Here is a 20,641-nt window from a genome sequence, read left to right on the forward strand (position 1 = left end):
AAGCAGGGGTTAATACGCCAGTAGCACTATGTTAGGTTAAAGGACTTGATTTTGTTAGAAGCTGGACCACTAAAACAGACGTGACTTCATGGAGACTAATACCTGAGTAGTTAAGAGTGGGAGCAGACGCCATTTTAGGTTGGAAAACTGTAAAATATGACAAGGTTTTAAAACGCACATGAATAACTAGTTTGTCAAAAAGGATCAATTAATGTTTGCACCTCCTTAGCATCAAAACACAAGATTTGAAACATTTAAAACAAAGTCATTGGTCATTCTAAGTACAATGACAGGTCGTAAAAGAAAATATTTTTTTAACAGTAATTAGCCACAGACCGTACTTTATATTCTAAAATGTTCTAGCACATATCTTTCAATCATAAGAACATTATAAATTAATATAATATCAGAACAAGAGCTTTATTTACATTAGCAGCTGTAAGTTGGACTTGTTCCCTTTGCATCTGTTTGGCTGCCTTTTTGGGATGCACTAATAGCATGTGGTACAGTAATTGCTATGTGAATGATAATAATGTGCAGACAAAAGCAGACAATGTGATGTAAAGTCAATATCCATGACAAAGTAGTCTATCTGATTTAACTGACTCACCACTATTTTCACAGATGTTTACTTAAAGATCATTGGGTTTACTTAAAGATCATTGGGGTCATTGTTAAGATTGTGATCAAACAATTATTTGTATTCCGACAAAAGCTGAAGTATAATAACAAACATATTATTTATAAGTTGCGGAGATAGAAAATGTATCTGATAATGTAACTTTTATTTAAAGTGATTGAGCAAAAAAGGAAAATCAAAAGGGTGCTATTTACCTAGAGCCTGATTGTGAACATAGAGCTCTTTTATCTCCAGTTCTGCCAGAGATTTGTCCAACTGCAGCTCGTGGCGACTGATGCTGTCCTTCAGGAGCAGGACATGGGCAGGATCAAACTCACACTTGTCAGATATGACTGGTATCAGAGCATGGAGCGGTACCAATGGATTGACCCGAACTACTGCCTTCTGGCCACCATGGTAGTTCACCAACAAACGCACTGTTTTCTGGTACACAAAGACAATAACAGTGGAAAAAAGGAGATTGATATCAAACAATTGGATGAGCAAAAAGGTTAATCGTGTATGCTGTTTTGTAAGTGGCCGCACAACAGGGATTTTTTTTCAAAAGCAGTTCAATAACAGATTGCTGTGTGAAAAAAGGGTTGAAATATACTGTAGGTCAAAATATCATTGAAAATGAATGAATGAGAAACTCGGATGCCTGTGTGGGTTTGTGCAATGGATATAAGAATATTGAAAAAGTTAACCTCAACATGCATAAAAATAAAAGAACAAGGTGGAGGGATATTCAGTGCTTCACTAAAGGAAAAGAAATTTAACTGTACAAAATAGAGGACCAAACCATGAAAGTATAAAAAACAGCACTGCTTAAGACGTCAAATTTCACTACTTGCCATGCAGTAAAGACTAGAGAGCCAGACCTGTTGAGCTTAGTCAGAGCATTTTCTAATGTTTCAATATTTTTTCAAAATATATTCCACAGGGTTCATAGAAAAGAAAAAATATCTGCAGGTATTAACAAAACAAATCTCAGAAGTCATCTCAAAAGTCTTTATCATCAATATTTTGAAGCTGCAGCAGCTATAATGAGGCATTGATTTTGATGTACAATTAATTATTAGTAATTATCACTTATTTTATTGAAAAAAAAATCCATTTATTCCTAATTAAATACTTAAACTAGTACACTTAAGGACACAACACATAACCACAATAAGCTGTACTGTCTGGTCTGGTATTTGCCCCAGGAAATAGCAGCTGTATTCATATCAGTGCTCAGCAATGCATCATCCTGGGGTTGTAAAGCACTTGCATCAATATAAAAGCTGCTGTTAATTACATAGGGACACTGGTAGCACACTGAGGTGTCTCATTTAAAGAGATCTTTACACAATTGAGCATTGACTCCGTTTTATAATTGTTGATACCTCTTTCATTCCTCAGGTGCCAGTGAAAACTATGCAACTGTAGTTTCATGAGGTTAAAGTCTTCATTGAACACTTGACCGGATGCAAAGTTTAGTCATGTTTAATGATTGTTAGCTGAATCGATCCAGTTACTTCTAACAATATTATACAGATATTAAATTGTATTGATTTTGAAGAAAAGAGCTTTGTCTACCTAAATGGAATTAAAGATGGTAGTTTTAATATTATTTATTTATTATTATAGAGTTTTAATAATATTTTAATAATATTTTAACAAAAAAAAACCCTAATTACTGCATAATACTATCATTACCCTTCAAACATAGTGTCAGAAAAAACTCAACATTTACAGATGTCATGAAAAAAGATATAGACTATAGTATCAGAATGCCTTGACTTGCAAATAAGCAATAAGCTTAACTTAACATTCAGTTTCCTTCAAGTTCATTAAATGAATAAGAGAGCTAGTGCAAAAAGATGGACGTATAAGGAAAGGATGATGACTAATATTAATGTCTAAAGATGTGTCAGTCTTTGGCCTGAACTCAGGCAGGGTCAAAGGGGGAGAGAGCAGTCAGAGAGGCCTGAGAAGAGCAGAGAAATAATGCATGGTAACTAAAGGTAAGGCACTCATCAAATATTCAAACTCTAGGAGGAGAGCAGAAGAGAGGTAGGCAAAAATGGAGAAAGAATATCCACGAGACAAAAGATACGAAAGAGAACTTCAAAAAAGACGACAAGGCAGTCAGGAACAAAGTAGAGGTAATAAAAGAGAAGAAAAGATTAACATAAACTGAAAATTGACACATAAGAGATTACTCCACTGTCATGCTAGGCCAGTTTAATCCCAACTAGCTTCCTACCTTAGCATGGGCCCTTACCGGCAGCACTTGCCCTGCTTTCTGCTAGTGGTCACACGTAAAAGGTAGAGAAAGGAGGGATGGGTATTACACATGCCATATAGGGTAAGGGGCTACAGAAACACTGCAGGCCAACTGCTCATCATTTTCATTGATATTCTGGAGCACATGAATTACTGTTACACCAACAAACTTTGGGGTTTTAGCAAGTTCTCTCAACTGTAATTATTTACACCCTATTATGATTTAACTCACATGTTGAAATATTAGATGTCTCTGCTAACCATGAGGGAAAACATGAAATGTATGAAATCAAAAATGAAAATAGTATAAAGCAGAAAACATTCAGATCACAATACTAGACTGTGCTGCTGCTCACCTCTGGAACTTTGGGTGCTGGCCTGCGCACTGCTCTCTCCTCCCACACTTTCTCCTTGATAAGGACACAGGCCACGTTGAAGGAGCCCAACAGCGCGTTGGGCTTGAACCCTATGGTGTGGCCCTCAGGGGACAGCAGCTCCAGGGTGTGCAGCGCTGGGTTCAAGTGGTATCGGCTGCACAACTCAACCAGCAGGTCCATCAGCGCCTTACTGAGAGAAGGAAAAAAAGAGAGACAGGTGGGAGTGAGAAAGTGAAAGGGAGGGAGGGAGTAAAGAAGGACGATAAACAGAGAGGTTGAAAGAAAAGGAAGTAGGAGGAAAGATAGGGTTACAAAAGCCTTCCTACCTTTAGATGCAGCAATGAGAATAGAAATTACTTAATAGAAAAAAACAGAGACACACCTGATGTGTTGGGAGGGGTTAGAATTAATTGACAGACATAAAGGATACATTATAAAAGACTGAATTATTGAATGTTAATAGCTCAGCTATTGACAAGTAGATCAAATGTCTGAGTAACTTCTGCATGAGAATTCCAAACAAAGACCCACAAACGAAAAGAGAAGGCAGAGAAACTACAAATCTAATGCGGTAAAAGCTCCACAGTAAAAGCGCAGCCACAGTAAGATAGTGGCATAGAAAAATATCAGAGGGGACTTGATCAGTGATTGCTTCATTGCTTTGCCTACAATACTACCTGTCAGTTCTCAGATAAAGAAACCAAGAGACAGTCTCCATTGCTTTCTGGGAACCACCAGATCAAATGACAGAACTGAGAGAGATACCACTACAAAGAAAACCATTGACAATTCCTAATACATGGACAATTTAACATATAATAACCAGACCCTGTTTCCTGTCCTGTATGTTCTCCTTCTGCATGTCCACCAAAAACTCACTATCAGAAGAAAAAGATAAACGTAGTATTGTGCATGGAGTGAAGCTAAAGCTCTCGAAGGCAGGCATTGTTTACCACTGAGCTTCAGTTTAAATGTTCTACAGGACACACTGTGACATATTCCAGTCAGTCACTACATCATGCATAACATGAGTACTTCTTTGTACCTGTGCAGACATAAAAACCACAATGATTATTAATCAAAATATGAATAAACACTAAATTAGAGTGCATTAAAAATATTTTTTACTTCAGAACTATTAAAGGAGTTCAGGGTCGTTAAAAAATAACACAGTGGTACCTTTACTTACGTATGTCTCTACATACGAAATTTTCTACTTACGAAACGCCTCAACAGGAAAATATTGCCTCTAGTTACGAAAGAAATTTCGAGTTACGAAGGGTAAAAATACAGTATGGGCTGCTACTCGCAGCTCCCAAAGGTTCCTGAATGCGACATTCTTATAGCTGCTCTGCCATTGGCTATTACCTAGCATACTGGCATCCCATTGGCTAAGAGGGACCTCTGTGTGTAACTAGATAAGTGTCCTCGTCACTCGTCCCTCGACCCATGAGGTATTCTGACAGTTTTACGCAAATATATTAACTTTTTGAGTATTCGCTATGGACCCCAAGAAAAGTGATGGAGAAAAGAGGAAAAGAGAAGAAGAAAATAGTTTTTTTTGTCCATACAAAGCAAGAGATAATAGAAAAGCATGAAACAGGGATGCGTTTGGTTGATCTCGCCAAAGAATATGGCCGTAATGCATCTACAATCGCCACGTTATTAAAACGTGGGTAGTTGGAGAAGTTCAAAAGGAGGACTGGATTTCACTTTTGTTCGGCATGGTGAAGCAAGAGCACATGAACCAAAGAGGGCAAAAAACAATGAGGACAGCAGTTAAAAGGTAAATGACCATCATTTTATTCTTTGTTTTTTACATTATGCACAACTTTCATTTATTGTGTAATTATCTAATTGTAACATGTATTTGCTACATGTTTTGATGCACTTTTACGTTTTATAAAACATTTATGTCTGAATTTTTGGGGACTTGGAACAGATTAGGGCATTTGCATGGAAAATGCGTCTCTACTTATGAAATTCTCAACTAACAAAATGTCTTGCAGAACCAATTAATTTTGTAAGTAGAGCTACCACTGTATTGTGATATATAATAATTATATATAGAGAAAAGTTATTATTCTCATGTCTATTCATGCATATCTACATATAATATACTGTGTATATATATATATATATATATATATTTTTTTTTTTTTTTTTTTAATTTTATATACTGGTTTGATCCCCGAAGGGAAATTAAGAAAGCACACTCTAGCTACTGATTACAAACGCATGCATACATATTTGTGAGTACAGGCCCCTGTATCACACACACACACACAAAGGGGCCTGTAGGCATGCAGGGGAGGTAGAGTGGCAGGCAGCTCCTTCTTGGTGCGCCTCAAATGAGCAATTTGTAAAGGGGACGGCACCTTGCTCAAGGGTGCCTCGGCAGTGCTCCGGAGATGAGCTGACACCTCCCACTGTTAGCTCACCTCCGGGTATTTTTGGGGGGGCGGGAGCGGGAATCGAACCGCCGATCTTAAATCATAGGACGACCCGCTCTACCGCCCGCTTTACCACTGAGCCACTGCCGCCCCCTCTATATATATATATATATATATATATATATATATATATATATATATATATATATATATATATATATATATATATATATATATATATATATATATATATATATATATATATATATATATATATATATATATATGTGTGTGTGTGTGTGTATGTATATAGACAGACAGACAGACAGACAGACAGACAGACAGATAGATAGATAGGGCACATTTACATAGTGGACAAGCAACTCTATGAAGATATTGATGAAAAAAATTTAAATATTTTGAAATTAGGTCAAAAACTCTTTGTTTATTCATTTTTTATCTTCAACTGGGTTAACTACCCCTGTTCACTCAATAAACTAATTACAGTGAGGTGCCTCTGCCATTTCCATCTTGTTTATGACCATATGTTATGTAACTGCCAGACTTTGATGTTGATACTGTCACCATGTGAGCTTTAAGCACAGCACACTTGAAGTTATTATACACTATCATATATCCTGTCCTCGAAAACAAAACAAAAAACAAGGAGCCCTGATAACTGACAGGCAACTATCCTGTATACATCTATGTAGTCCTGAATCTTACATTAATAAAGTGCTAGAAGGTCAGATGTTTTGGCAATCTCAAACAAGCCTCCTGACTTCAAGACTGTTGGTGGTTAAACAACCACCTCATTGCGTTTTATGGGGAAATTATCCCTTTTGGAGCATTGCACCAAATGAGAGAACTTCATTGGGGCAGTGAGCATTAGCTGGCTAGCATTCAACTGTGAGCTCTCAGGGACAAAGCTCATGCTGAGAATGTGAATTGGATCCCTTGACAAGGCCCCACTGGCACAGTAACCCAAACAAACCCACAGGCAACAAATAGGTTCACACAGTTTCTCTAGTGACTGGCAGTAAAGGTCATAACAAGATGAGGTCTCCATAATTACGGACAGATTCATATCAAAATGGATGGATGGGTATATTGTAGTCACATAAAACTGCATGTCAACATAAGGAACATGTGACTAAGAGACTTTATGGTCAAGAGAAGGGTAAAAACAGAGCTCACAGAACAATGTGATGACATTAGAGGGACACACCCAGGGTAAATGTGACTGTGTCCCCATCTCTGCCCTCTCACCTGCCATCCTCAGTGATGGAAGTCTGGTATCCCTGAGGTAGAGTCAGCTGGAAGTTAACAGTGGGTCTCAGGGGGTTCTCTCGGATATCCATCCCTGCTGTCCCTCCCCCATTGGGTGCAGTGTTTCTGAAGATGTTGCGAGGGGCAGGCTGTGGGGCTTGCGGAGGATGTGGAGCATTGACCTTCATTCTATACCTAGTAGATGACAATTACAAAAAACACAAAAAGGCAGATATAATTTGTAGACCGTCTAGTTTTCAGTTAGGAAAATAGCACAATGTGTATTGTGCTATCATTCGTAAACCCTCTAACTCAAACTTTAAGAAATTAGACAAAATCTCATTTAATACATCTGAAGAAATTAGAAATGTGTTTGTAAACTATCTGATAAAATTTGCAGTATTCCGAGGGTCATAAAGTATATGGTTGGCTTGAGATCATACCAGGCATATTTTAGTGTATTGACAATTGCTCAATAAAAGCTCTCCATAAAAGCACAGATAAGAATCACACTCTAACCCCATCTCTTACAGTGTGGGTGGAGACGTGCCAGATGTCAATGACATGCTGCTGCTGAGATGCTCCTGTCTAACACACAACCTTGGCTCAACACATACTGTACTTTGCCAGCGACAGCTGACTAGACACCAATCAAATACTTACTTCTGCTAGCAATGACAGATAACTATTCTATAGCTCTCATTTCAGCACATAAATCATTTCTGTCTTCACAGAACAAATATTAGTCTTTGATAACAAAAGGAACACACACAACTCACGTCAAAGAAAGTCCCTGTGTTGATTAAGTGTTCCAAAACTGCTGTATATCAGACTGTTTATTAATCCAGTTTCAAGGATTAGGTACGCTCTCTTAGAGGGAGCATTTGCTTATTCTGGTGGTTTATAATCCAGTTTCCCTTCAAGGTACTCCATCCCAGTGAAAAGGCAAAGGAAGAATGTATGTGAACATAGCACAGTGAGCGGACTCTAACCTGGCAAAAGTTAACCATTAACGGTTAAGTCTCATATCAACTAACTATCACCCAGTGTCATTGACACATTATGCAATACAAAATGTTTTCCAGTTCATACATCATGGGGTTGACAGACTGTATTTACCAGGATTGAGAATAATCTACCCCAGACTCTAATCATAGTGGAGATCATTTCTAAACACTACCTGCAAAAGTTATGACAGTGATCTTAAAAACACTGAAGAAGAAGTTGGTTTTTTTCGTTGTTGTTTTTTCACAAACCGCAAAATTTTCATGTAGGAAATTTTACAATTTTCTGGTGAACTGAACTGAGCACTGTGGAACTTTGAGACTGGACTCCAGCCAGGATGAACATAGTCAGCTAGTATCCTCTCTCACTGCCTATTTCACCACAGCATTTCTCTCTCTCTCTCTCTCTCTTTCTCTCTCTCTCTCTCTTTCTCTCTCTCTCTCTCTCTCACTCTCTCTCTCCCTCTCTCTCTCTCTCTCTCTCTCTCACTCTTTTCCAAACTCTCTCTTTTCCCAAACACACAAAGACTTCTTTAAGAAAATCTTTCGCTCCCACAGAGTTAGAATGATCAGGCTTGGATATGAGAGAAACAGAGTGAGAGAGCAAAGAAGGGAAAGAAGAGCAGGAAACTCTGCCATAGAGGGCAGTAAGTGCTGAGCTGCTGCAGCGACTGAATTACAAATGGGGTTGCTTACACACACATGCACACAAATACACACATGCACACAAACACAGACACACACAGACACACAGACACACACACACACACACACACACACACACACACACACACACACACACACACACACACACACACACACAGTTACTAATGGATCTTTTAAAACCAGTCTGTTCTTTTCGCTTGACAAATCAGTATTAACTAGGATATGGTTCCTTCACTATCCTCAGTTCAATCTATTATTGATCTTCTTTTAAACAGGGATATGTATTTGTTCAGTTTAATGTGTTTATGTGATGTATTTTTTTTTAAATTTATTTTATATTTTATGAATTCAAAAGCACGCTAAAATAAACACTCTGACTTTTAATTCTCTCGCGGACCACGTAGAATGATGTGGCGGGCCACATTTGGCCTTGAGTTTGACAAATGTGCTTTACATCATTGATTCTTAGAGACCAATTGATGGTTAGATGAGGATTTTCATACTGTTTTAAATAAATAATAAAGTGCTGGAACTACACACATGTTCTGGGCTTGCTATTTTTCATGCCTTTTTAAATTGAAATGAAAAATCATGTTATTGAATTTAAAAAAATAAAAATAAACTAAACTATGGCATACCAATGGTGTTTGTGGTGGTCAAAGTTAAAATGTCTTCTAGTCTAAGTAAAACTTACAAGTAAACATTGAGTAATATTTTGTATGACTGTATCTTCACATAGTGAATGGAAGTTTTCAATTGTCGAATCTCACATTTATACCTACATAAAGTAGGACAGAAATAAAGATAGTTGAGCTTGAACTGTTGTCTTAAGTGTATTTTGTAGGTAAACTGAACAGAAGATTTTGCCCTCAGAATGCAGGAAAACAACCCCATTTTCTAAAAAATTTCTCGAGGGAGGCCCCCCGTACCCCCCCACGACGAGTGTTGGTCGTCCGCGCACTGCACCACTGTCTTGGACACAGAGTGTGGTTTTTTGTGGCTTACTCAATTATTTTACACTGAGCCGCAGTGGCTTAGTCATACTACCTCCTAGTGCAAGCCCAGATGTTGATGAAATACTTAAGTTGTTGAAAACTGTTACTACCTTGCCTTTGCCTTTCCAGTACCTGTATAAGCAGTGGTTATACAATAGGCCTCAAACAGCCTGTGCAGCATCCTATTTGGATGTCTCTCTGCTAGTCCCTTTAACAGATTAGGCTCAGTCAGTCTACCTCCTCCCTGACCCAAATACAATGTGCCAATCCAGATCAAGGCACCAAGGATATCTCAAGTCTGGATGTGTGAAGGCAACTGTGCTTGGGAGTATGTGTGGTTGTGTTTGCATGTGTTTGTGTTTAGCATACAAAAACCCAAAACTGTCTCAGACAACTGTCTCATGGAGATGGTTCAAGTATACAGTATATCTAAATATGAAATGCTCTCCCAATATGGAATTATCAGTGTAAAGCAGCACCCACTGGTACGTGGTAAACTCACATGGACTTTAGAGTGAGATTCTAACAGCTTTGTCAGAGATCAGTTTTATGTGAATACGGTAACTGTCAGTGACTTTATTTACACACACAAATCTATGGAATATAATAACCTTTACTGTAAAAAATATTTATTTTTTTACCATTACTAAAGTCAGACTATTGATTTGAACTATATTTAATTTTCATACAAACACAACACAGAAATCCAGGCTTAGATAGCCCATGGTGATAGATACAGATGTAGATTTTGTCAGGAATTAGAGCCACAAGGAAACATAACCATGTCATTTTTCATGTTCTGTCATGACAGTTTAAGAATAAAACAAAGACACAAGGACCTCAGTTGAGGGGGTCAATTAGAATTGCAAGGTCTAGTACACTTTGATTTCAGTGAATCTCAGTGATCTCTAATCCGAGACCTGAGAGACTACTACTGAAACAAACTTTGGCAGTACTGTACTAGATTTGCTGAAGGGAGGAAGCAAAATTAGTTCAAAGCAACACCAAAAAATAAATATGATTCCATTGTGTCATATTACTGTATGAGTATAAAAGGATATAAAAAATTGATTATATCATCAAAACATGGAAAGTTATTCTGGATACAGACATAGAAGAGAAACATCAACAAACTAATATTGGTGTCTATATGTTCCACTTAAAGATCATGCCCTCTTTGATATAAGCACACACACCTATTAGAGCCAAAGTCATCATTATCATTGTGCAAACTTGGTTTTAACCTTCTGTTGTGAAATGGACACAGTGTGAATGACACACATCCTGGACTTCCCTCACATACGTACTATCCTGCTCCCGTAGCCAGCATTACCCTTTGGTGTCATGGTGTCCCCATGGCAACCTATATTTACCCCTCTTGACTGCAGAGGACCTCAGTTTAGTAGCAGCTGTGGAATTACACCCTAACCCAGAGTGAGAGAAGCAGGTGTGTGGGACAGAAAGCAGTGAACAATCTGAAAGACTGTCTGCTTTAGAGGTAGCAAGGACTGGAAACGTGTGACGAGTAAAGCATTTGTTTGCAGTTGCCAGGATCAAGCCTCCTAGTTAAGCAAATGTCCGTGCTCACATTACAAACCATGGTACAAACCCCACCCCACGGCACTCCCAAATGGTTCAGTAACAATAGTCTGACCCCAAGATCCCCCCTTCAATTAGAAAACACGAAAGTCACATCAAATATCAATTTTCAAATTTATGGTTCTCTGCCATGTTTAACTTCTTACATAAGTGTTTCTTTAGATCAATGGCAGTGGTTTTTATATCAATCAATCAATCTCAACCTCATCAATTTCAATGTATGTAAAGTAAGCAGCTGAGATGAATTTTGACATATTCCACTATATAGAAATAGTTTTAATAGTTTGGTGCTATAAAATGCTGAGCAAATGACCACGGTCCACTCTAAAAAGAACAGAAGCATGTTCTTTTTTGCATGTTGCAGCAAGAAAAATCTGCATGCTAGATTACTGTGGGGGAGACTTTAAAGACACTGAAAAAAATACTGATATTTTGACACCACTTTTACAACGATGAGGCAATTGTATTCAAGTAGTATTTATAGTATCTAACAAAAGCAATGTCAAAAGTCTGATTCAGACACAGCCAACCTAATGCACTATTCAAATTTTATGAGTACCAGCTCTTTTTTATACCAGCTTTGACTTATATGATAGAGGTGTCAAATGTCTTTTCTTAATCCTATATTGAAGTATATTGGCTTTTCCCTTCAGGGATCCCCACAGTGAATCAGTTGCCTCCATCTAACCTTGTCCTCTTCTCTCACACCAACTACGTTCATGTCCTCTTTCACTACATCCATAAACCTCCTCTTTGGTCTTCCTCTAGACCTCCTCCCTGGCAGTTCAAAACTCAGCATCCTTCTACCAACAGATTGACTATCTCTCCTCTGGACATGTCCAAACCATCTCAGTCTAGCCTCTCTGACTTAATCTCCAAAACCTCTAACATGTGCTATCCCTCTGATGTACTCATTCCTGATCCTATCCTTCCTGGTCACTCCCAGAGAGAACCTCAGCATCTTCATCTCTGCTACCTCCAGCTCTGTCTCCTGTCTTTTCCTCAGGGACACTGTCTCTAGACCAAACAACATCGCTGGTCCCACCACAGTTTTTTACACCTTTCCTTTCATTTTAGCTGAAACTCTTCTATCACACATCATACCTGAGACTTTTCTCCACCCGTACCATCCTGCCTGTACGCCCTTCTTCACCTCTTTTTACATTTGTTTACAAAATGTAAACAAATCCTGATTGAGATTGTTTATTAGAATGCTTGAGTTTATATTGCTATCAATATAAACTCAAGCATTCTTGATAGCAATATGTTGGTTTATATAGCTATCAAGGGATAACTTATGTAAGATCTGTTCATCAGGGCTTCAGAGTAAGTCACAGTAGCATTAACCCAAGGGACATAAAAGGAGTGTAGTACACCTCAGGTGCTAAATGAATTGCTTCTCATTGGGATTAATTTGGTTGCTTACACTACTGAGAGTTAAAGAGTTTTTTTTTTAAAAAATTTAATTTAGAATGTATACCAATAACTTTGAAAAAGATAGCAACCATATATCCAGGAGTATCTGGACCACACAGACTCATAAGAGAGATCTGCCATCACATAACTACGCCTAAATGCATCCTCCCTTCTCCTGACTCAGGCAGTCATCCTGTCCACTTGTGATAAGTGACACAGAAGTACACTGTCACAGTTAAACATGAGACAGGGCCCAAGAATACCTAAATTATCCAGAAATAGTTGCAGGATGCTAAATTAAACTTTTCTTTAAAAAAAAAAAACCTAACAAAAACAAAACAAAACAGGAAACCCCTTGGAGACCGTAACTGAATCAAATATAACAGAGAATTTCCATTCTTTCCTTACCATCTAAATTGTTTATCATCATTCAACCTTTTATCAACTCTATCATATCCAGCCAACCTTTAACATATTGAATGACGTCAATAAGTTTCAGAGATTTCCCCAGTGAATAATAGAGAGCCTTGGAAAAACGAGGTGTCCCTGACGGTGATAATGCATCCAGCAAAAATCATTCAGCCCTGCAGTCGAGTTAAACTGTATTTCCCGTTGCTGTCAGTATTTGTCAGTTCATTTCCATAACTCATGATCTTGATTCTCTGCAATGCTAAGCAGACTCATAAAGCCCAAATGTCAAGGTAAGATCTCAGTGTCCATTTATTTCAAATGAAAATAATTTGCAAATTTATCTCGTAAGGCGAGAAAAATCAAAAATGCATCCAACATAAAAAATCTCACGCGTAAAAGTTATAGGTTGCTGAAGTCCAAAGAAGAAGGGATGGAAAAAGAAAGAATGGATAATAAAGATCAGTAAAAACAGGTAAGAGGAATTCTCAGGCGGCACAAAGCACCACAGCCGGAGGGAAATAAGAGTAAGAGCAAATAGGTACAGCATGTAGTGATAATGCAACATTAGACAAGAAAAAAAGGAAAGAGATGGAATATAGAAACAGCAGGAAAAGATAATTGGTCTCTGGTCTCTAAGCTGTGTGTTTAATTAGAGAAAACCCTGCAGAGAGACTAGAATAAAATGTGTTAGGATTTTCTGGTTCTTACAGACAGTCCAACATATGAGCGTTCTTTGAAACTGACCTGTGACAAACATTCAACATAAATTAGTATGAAGTATCTTCAAAGAGGTCTTCACTGTCTCAAAACGTCAGGGATATGAAACATACAATATTGTTTTTGTGTTATGTTTAAATTTAAAAGTTATGAAATTAGTATTTTTAAACTGACGTCCCTGACTTCCGCAGTGCGCTGGCAACGTGTCCGGAGCGTCTCCCTGCCTCACATCTGTAAGTCTCTTGGGATATGCTCCAGCAACCCCGTGACCCATGAAAGTGGAAGAATCGGTTTGGAAAATAAATGAATTATGTCCTTGTAGATATAATGCCACCATCTTCATAACTAAAAGTTACAGCTTCTCAGTTGCAGTGTTAAATAAAGTTTGAAAACATTCTGAAGAAAAATATATCACTGTTAAGGTAACCATCTGATATTTTGTATATTGTAAAACCATTATTCTATCCATAAAATCCACATGCATGGTTTAAACCATAATGATATTTTGTGAGGTCCTATGATCGTTAAACTGACCATTTTCTAAACCCCTCTCCTAGAACGCAGATTGGCCAATCACAGCATAGCTTCAGGCAGTGCAACCAACAAAAACTATACATACAGAAAAATTGAGCTCTGTGGCTTTTCATGAAATTATTCCTTAATTTTTATGTTGACTGTGGAATATACAGTGATACCTCTACTTACGAATGTCTCTACTTACGAAATTTTCTACTTACGAAATTTCTCAGCAGGAAAATATTACCTCTTCTTACGAAAGAAAATTCGACTTACGTAATGTAAAAACACAGTATCAGCTGATACTCGAATAAAAACACAGTATTGGCTGATATTCGAATCTCCCACAGGTAGGAACCCTGGTACGCAACATTCTCATAGCTGCTCTGCCATTGGCTATTACCTATTACGTGTCTTCCTGGTATCCCATTGGCTAAGAGGGATGCCACTCCACCTCTGTATTGAGCTAGAACGGTGCTCATGGAGTGTCTTGACATTCGGCACTCGACCCTTGAGGTTGTTCCGATAGTTTTGCGCAGATATAATAACTTTGTCAGTACGTATTCGCTATGGACCCGAAGAAAGTGACGGAGAAAAGAGAAAAATAAAACATGAAGAAAGGGTTTTTTTGTCCATACAAACAAAGCAAGAGATAATAGAAAAGCATGAGAAAGGGATGGGTTTGGTTGATCTTGCCAAAGAATATGGCCAAAAATCTACAATCGACACGTTATTAAAACAAAAGGAAGTTTAAGGAGTTTAAGGCATGTGTGGGTGGTTGGAGAAGTTCAAAAGGAGGACTGGAATTCACTCTGTTGTTCGGCATTGTGAGGTAGGAGCGCATGAACCAAAGAGGGCAAAAAACAATGGGGACAGCTGTAACGGTAAATGACCGTCATTATTATTCTTTACTCTATTTTTGTTTTTTACGTTATGCACAACTCTCATTTATTGTGTAATAATCTAATCGTAACATGTATTTGTTACATGTTTTTATGTATTTTTATGCTTTATAAAACATTTATGTCGGAATTTTTGTGGGCTTGGAACGGATTAGGGCATTTGCATGGAAAACGCGTCTCTACTTATGAAATTTTTTACTTACGTAATTTCTTCCGGAACCAATTAATTTCGTAAGTAGAGGTACCACTGTATTCCAGTCAAGGTTTAACATGTAAAAAACCACAGATCCAGTCTACATAACGGTATATATTCAAATCATTCTCATTTCTATTCTAGGTTCATTCATTTCTGTAAAATGTTAAAAACCATCACAACGTGCACAAGCTGAGGCGTACCTCACCACCTCTTCTTTATCATGCAATAAGACTGGTATGACGTTCCAGCTGGCTCTGCCAAAGACACATACATATGCTGTCAATCTGTCTTTCACTCTGACCAACGCACATACCATAGAAACTTACACTGAACTATTAAAACTCAGGAGTCTCCAACAGCTACAAACCTGGATTACAGGCATAGAATAGTATGATGCTCTGAATATACTGATACACAAGTACAGAATGCTGTGTCTGCAAATGCTTTCTTTGACAAGGGACAAAATTTGGCAACCATCACAGATGGGATGGAAGTCAGGTCCATTGAGAACCAGTCTATAAATATAGTTAGTCTAAATGTCTCAAATATTTCCAGTGCATCACTGCATTACTGTGGAGTAAATACAGCATATTCAGAGTGACAAAATCTGTTTTTGCACAGACTCATTATAACACATTATTGCTGTAACTGTTATATAATATAGATTAATAAAGATTGTGTGTTTATAGTAAATGTGAAAAATTAAAAACTAAGAAGACATTGTCTGAATCGCACATGGACCAAAGCTGAACAACCATGCTTTATCACTACTGTATTAATGTATCATACACTGTTTTCTTTATAGAATTGGGCAAAGGTTGCCCTGTAAGCTTTGATCTAATATGTTCAGTGGGTTTGTACTTTGGCCAACCATCTCTCCTTGAAACACAAGCTGGTGGAGGCACAGCTTCCACACCCTTTCTATTTAAAACTGGGTGGCCCGTGAAATGGATGCAGATATCACCAGATGCATACTGTACCACTGCCAAAAAGAAATACTGACAGGAGTTATGTATAACATTATATATTAAATTATATAGTTATATATTTAAACCATACAAAAATAGCCCTGACTACCCATGTGAAACATTTTTCTCTGTGGCTCAACAGAAAAAAAGAGGGAAGTACCCTAGTCTGCAAGGCTAAATGTCATTTGGAATATATGTATGACACATCTGAGTTTTTTTTAAAACTGCAGGGACTGATCAATTTATTCATATACCAGATGCAAAGGGTGAGCCTGTTGTTGTAGAGGGCTTTGAGTTAATTCACACTGCAGCTAGCAACTGATGTTAATGTCCCTTCACATACAGCATGCACATTAGAGGACCTCTGGTAGCTGATAATTAACTTTGGGTGTGTGCTGTAGTTAAATGGATAATTATTTGTTATCCACATTTATCTGCAAATAGTATTTAAAAATAAACACAACATGTCCACAAAAACTGATACATTAAATGTTTGTCCAACTAAAAGTAAGGCAGATGGTTGCAGAAATCCAGATGCTGAGAGAGCACGGCATGAAGTAAAATCCCTACATACGACACAAAAGTTTCCATATGGGTGTAGTAGACTGAATATCACTGGGGACTGAACCAAAGTAAACTCAGTAAACTCACAAGATTTTGACATCACACATGTTTGAGTCTCCAGAAAAGATCAGAAAAAGGTCAATCAAAACTGCAACAGCTTCATGAAAAGTAAGGGTAAATTAAAACAGATCCTTCTTTTCTTTGATTTATTTCTTTTAAACTGCAACTTCTTATGTTGCAGTGGATTGTAAAATCCACTCCAAAGGCTAGAGGACTAAAACTCACCAAACACACAAGATTATAGACAGACGAACATTAACATCTGATTTCAAACATACAGAAAAAGGCTAGTACAAAAATTAAGTTTGTGTGACTGTAAAGCAGTTGTTAAGACATTCCCATTACATCGTGCGCCTATTTAACAATTTATATTTCAGAAACACATAATAATCTGTTTATTTTTATTCCCATGTTTAGTTCCAATAAAACAAGTTAATTTATTTTTGTGACACGGTTTTATATTTTATGAAGGAAACACATTTTTTGTTTTTGGTTCTTTTGGTGTCTCAGAGTTTTCTGTAGTTTCCTGATGATGGTTTTACATGTTAATAAAGTAACCACTAACCACTAGCAGCTTTCTAGTGACCAAAAAAAGATTGAGACTAAACACAGACTTCAGACACAGACTGATGACAGGGAGCTCAGTGCAGTAGTGATTTACGGGTGGGCGACAGTTTGAAGGTTACTTGTAGCTGTCTTTAGTGAGCTCAATTAGAAAATGAAGCCAACATTAGATGCAAATGTCTGTACATGTGCTGGCGTGTGTGTGTGTGTGTGTGTGTGTGTGTGTGTGTGTGTGTGTGTGTGTGTGTGTGTGTGTGTGTGTGTGTGTGTGTGTGTGTGTGTGTGTGTGTGTGTGTGTGTGTGTGTGTGTGTGTGCATTTTTATGAGAGGTGATTCATTAGGATTGTGATATGTAGTAAAGTAGCTACTCCTGTGACGGAAAAAGAGATACAACACAAAAGGAGTTGTCATGGCAATTTATTGGACAGAAATGTCATACACTAACTGGATGAAAAGGCTTTTTGGTTCCCCTCCAAAAGGACAGCAACCAGTCTAATTTGTAATAAGGTCAAAAAACTATTGAGTATTTAGGAAGATTTGATTCGCTATGAATAGACACCTCCTTTTACTTGAAAGACAAGAGACACAGATCAAATCTTAATCTCCCCTCATCAACACTTTGAATCAGCGCCACACCCAAATAAAGTGTAAAAATGTGTTTGTCTGCACTACACTACAGACAGACACTGATCTTTTAACACGTACCTACAGTACACATGGAGTCATTTCGCATTTTCTAATGAACACAGCCCGCATGATCCCACTAAAATGTAAAAAGTCCAAGAATAGCTACCATCTTCTAACAGTAGTTACTTAAGATTTGATGATGTCAGCAACACTTGACTCTAGGATACAGTTATTACAATAATTAGTACCCAACTACGAGGGATGAAGTAAGATACTCACCAAATCCTCTAGTCTACATATTTGTGTCTATCTTGATACATCACACTAAAGTGCTGACTGACGAATGCTATTTTCAGTCACTACTATGTGAACCTGCATTATAAACACAGTAAAATACTGTGAGGCTGAAGGTTGATTGAATGGCTGAGGATGGAGGAAAAGAGCTAATATCTACACCGCAATACTTGTTTACATCCTGCTCCAGCAGGGCTACAAGGTTATCTGTTAACATGGCAAAGTGGTGGAACTAGCGTTCCTCCATGTTTTCATCAGAAAGACACAGCTGCTTATCAGTAGGCGTCTGGAACAATAAATGTCTGCACCTGGGAGAGTATGCAAAATATTCTTTCAGTTTATATCACATAGAGGTCAATGTGCCAATGATCAGCTGTAGTATCAATGCACCCAGGGTATAGCACATAATATGATGCTGTTGATTTGCTTGAATCTGGCTCATTCCCCATTAATTACCTAACTTCTTGACCCTTTACCCTACACCTTGCATTTGGGATAATTACTTTCTCATCGGACATTTGTCCAGAATAAGTTAAAACGAGATCTACTTCTTAGTTCACAATATTATGTCAGGAAATCTTTTTGATTCTCTCTGCTTGGTGACAGTGCCATGTCTAAACCCTCTCTATTACCATATTATGACCCAACACAGCCTGCACCCATCTAACTCTTTATTTCAGTCTCCCCGATCCAATAACGGACAAAATAAAACCCTCCTGGGCCAAATGTTGACACATCACGAGCTGTACATGCCTTGGTATATTATATTATTTTGTATTTACTGTATTATAAACCGTATCCCAAAATCCAAAATCTGTTTCAAAAGTTAATCAACTCTTCCTGAGCCAAAGACATACTCCACTGACAACTTTCCAAGACATCTTGCAGACACAGAAACAAGGGGGGTCTTCTTTGTTACTGTAATTGTTGCTGCTATTCTGACAAAAAAAAAAAACTCCATGTGAGTTTCTCTCCAGTGACAGCTGGACAGACCGGTGCCTTTGCTTTGGTCTGGGGCTGATTGTGGGTGATGTGAGGATGGCCGTCTGGAACACTCCCTGTTGTCAGCTCTAACTATAGCAGCTCCAAATGCTGTCAAGTGCTGTGGACACTCCTCACTATGAATAGACAGTCAACAGCCCCTTTGTTAATCCATAAAATCGAAGTATCCACAGGAAAAAAAATGATATTAAGGTAACCCTAATATTGACATGTTTTTAAAGGAGATTATAAATCAGTGACGTTCAGTATTTGATTTTGTTTCAGGGCTGCACTTGGTTCAAACACGTTTATAGAGTTCGGAGATATCAAGAGAACGAATGTGCGCAGTTATGTTTGTTTTTCCTGCAGAATGTCGACAAACTAGGAACAAAATTGTTAGATAAAGTACTGAAACCCACCAGAGAAAGAACATAAACGAGTAAAGTCCAGTCTAGCTACCCTATGTGGTGAAAACGTGTGACAGACTTACCCTGACGGTGGTTTTGTAGAGTCCGTCATTGCCGTCATTGCAGTAATGACGTTCTTCGATAATAGCGGCACCCAAAGACTCGCAAAACCCGCTGCTGCTCCTACACTCGGATGATGGCCATCATGTTACCACCTACGAGTTAGCACATCACATTTCAATTGAGTTGAAAGTTGCAAACAACAAATGATTACTGATGTGAAAAGAACAACTTTGTATTTCTATCACAGGTCCATCAGTTGACATTGTCCAGAAATAAAATTCTGATGTGACCTTAAAGTAGAAAAAAAAATCTAAAAACTGCGAAGCCACCTTACTTCAGCCAAAATCGGTCTTCGTGGGCCATTCTCGTGGACTGAGTTACTCTTCAAATCCACTTGTTATAATCTTCGTTAGCCCCGCTTGATTTTCGCTAGAACTTTATGAAGGTAACTAATTTAAAAGAGCACACTTCCGGTGCTGTATTTCAAAATAATAGTTTACGAATGATTAACGTTGGATCATTCCGCACACACGTTCTCCTTCCTTGCAATTGCAAGAAACATTAGATGTTTTTTAAAAAAAACGGTGTTGCGAAACGTATTAAAGAACCGTATGAAAATCCATGACAACAGAGGGAGACATAATATGCAATCATATTACATATAACCAAATCGATTATATGTCAATCGTTTGTTTCGTTTAAGTTGCGACTGATCGTCTGGGAGAAATTCTATTTTACTTTGAAGTCGGAAGCATACAGTTT

The 20,641-nt window shown here is 37.9% G+C and overlaps 1 protein-coding gene across 4 annotated transcripts in view; it reads right to left on the minus strand.

Annotated features, from left to right (window-relative positions):
• Nucleotides 1–20,322, minus strand: part of cobl (cordon-bleu WH2 repeat protein) — a 50,474-nt gene extending 30,152 nt beyond the window's left edge. For 2 of the 4 annotated variants that reach the window (XM_068323398.1, XM_068323395.1), the window contains exons 1-6: nucleotides 20,214–20,322; nucleotides 19,900–20,031; nucleotides 6,930–7,124; nucleotides 3,247–3,457; nucleotides 835–1,063; nucleotides 103–147 (exon numbers count right to left, since the gene is read on the minus strand). In XM_068323398.1, the coding sequence (XP_068179499.1) occupies nucleotides 103–147; nucleotides 835–1,063; nucleotides 3,247–3,457; nucleotides 6,930–7,124; nucleotides 19,900–19,937 (718 nt within the window). In that variant the 5' untranslated portion in view covers nucleotides 19,938–20,031; nucleotides 20,214–20,322. Of the gene's footprint in view, nucleotides 1–102; nucleotides 148–834; nucleotides 1,064–3,246; nucleotides 3,458–6,929; nucleotides 7,125–7,708; nucleotides 7,859–19,899; nucleotides 20,032–20,213 lie in introns of those variants that run through there. The other 2 variants (XM_068323397.1, XM_068323396.1) reach the window with 2 other exon arrangements.
• Nucleotides 20,323–20,641: the final 319 nt, after the last annotated feature.

Source organism: Antennarius striatus, chromosome 9, assembly GCF_040054535.1.
Source record: "Antennarius striatus isolate MH-2024 chromosome 9, ASM4005453v1, whole genome shotgun sequence".
Lineage (NCBI taxonomy): Eukaryota > Metazoa > Chordata > Actinopteri > Lophiiformes > Antennariidae > Antennarius > Antennarius striatus.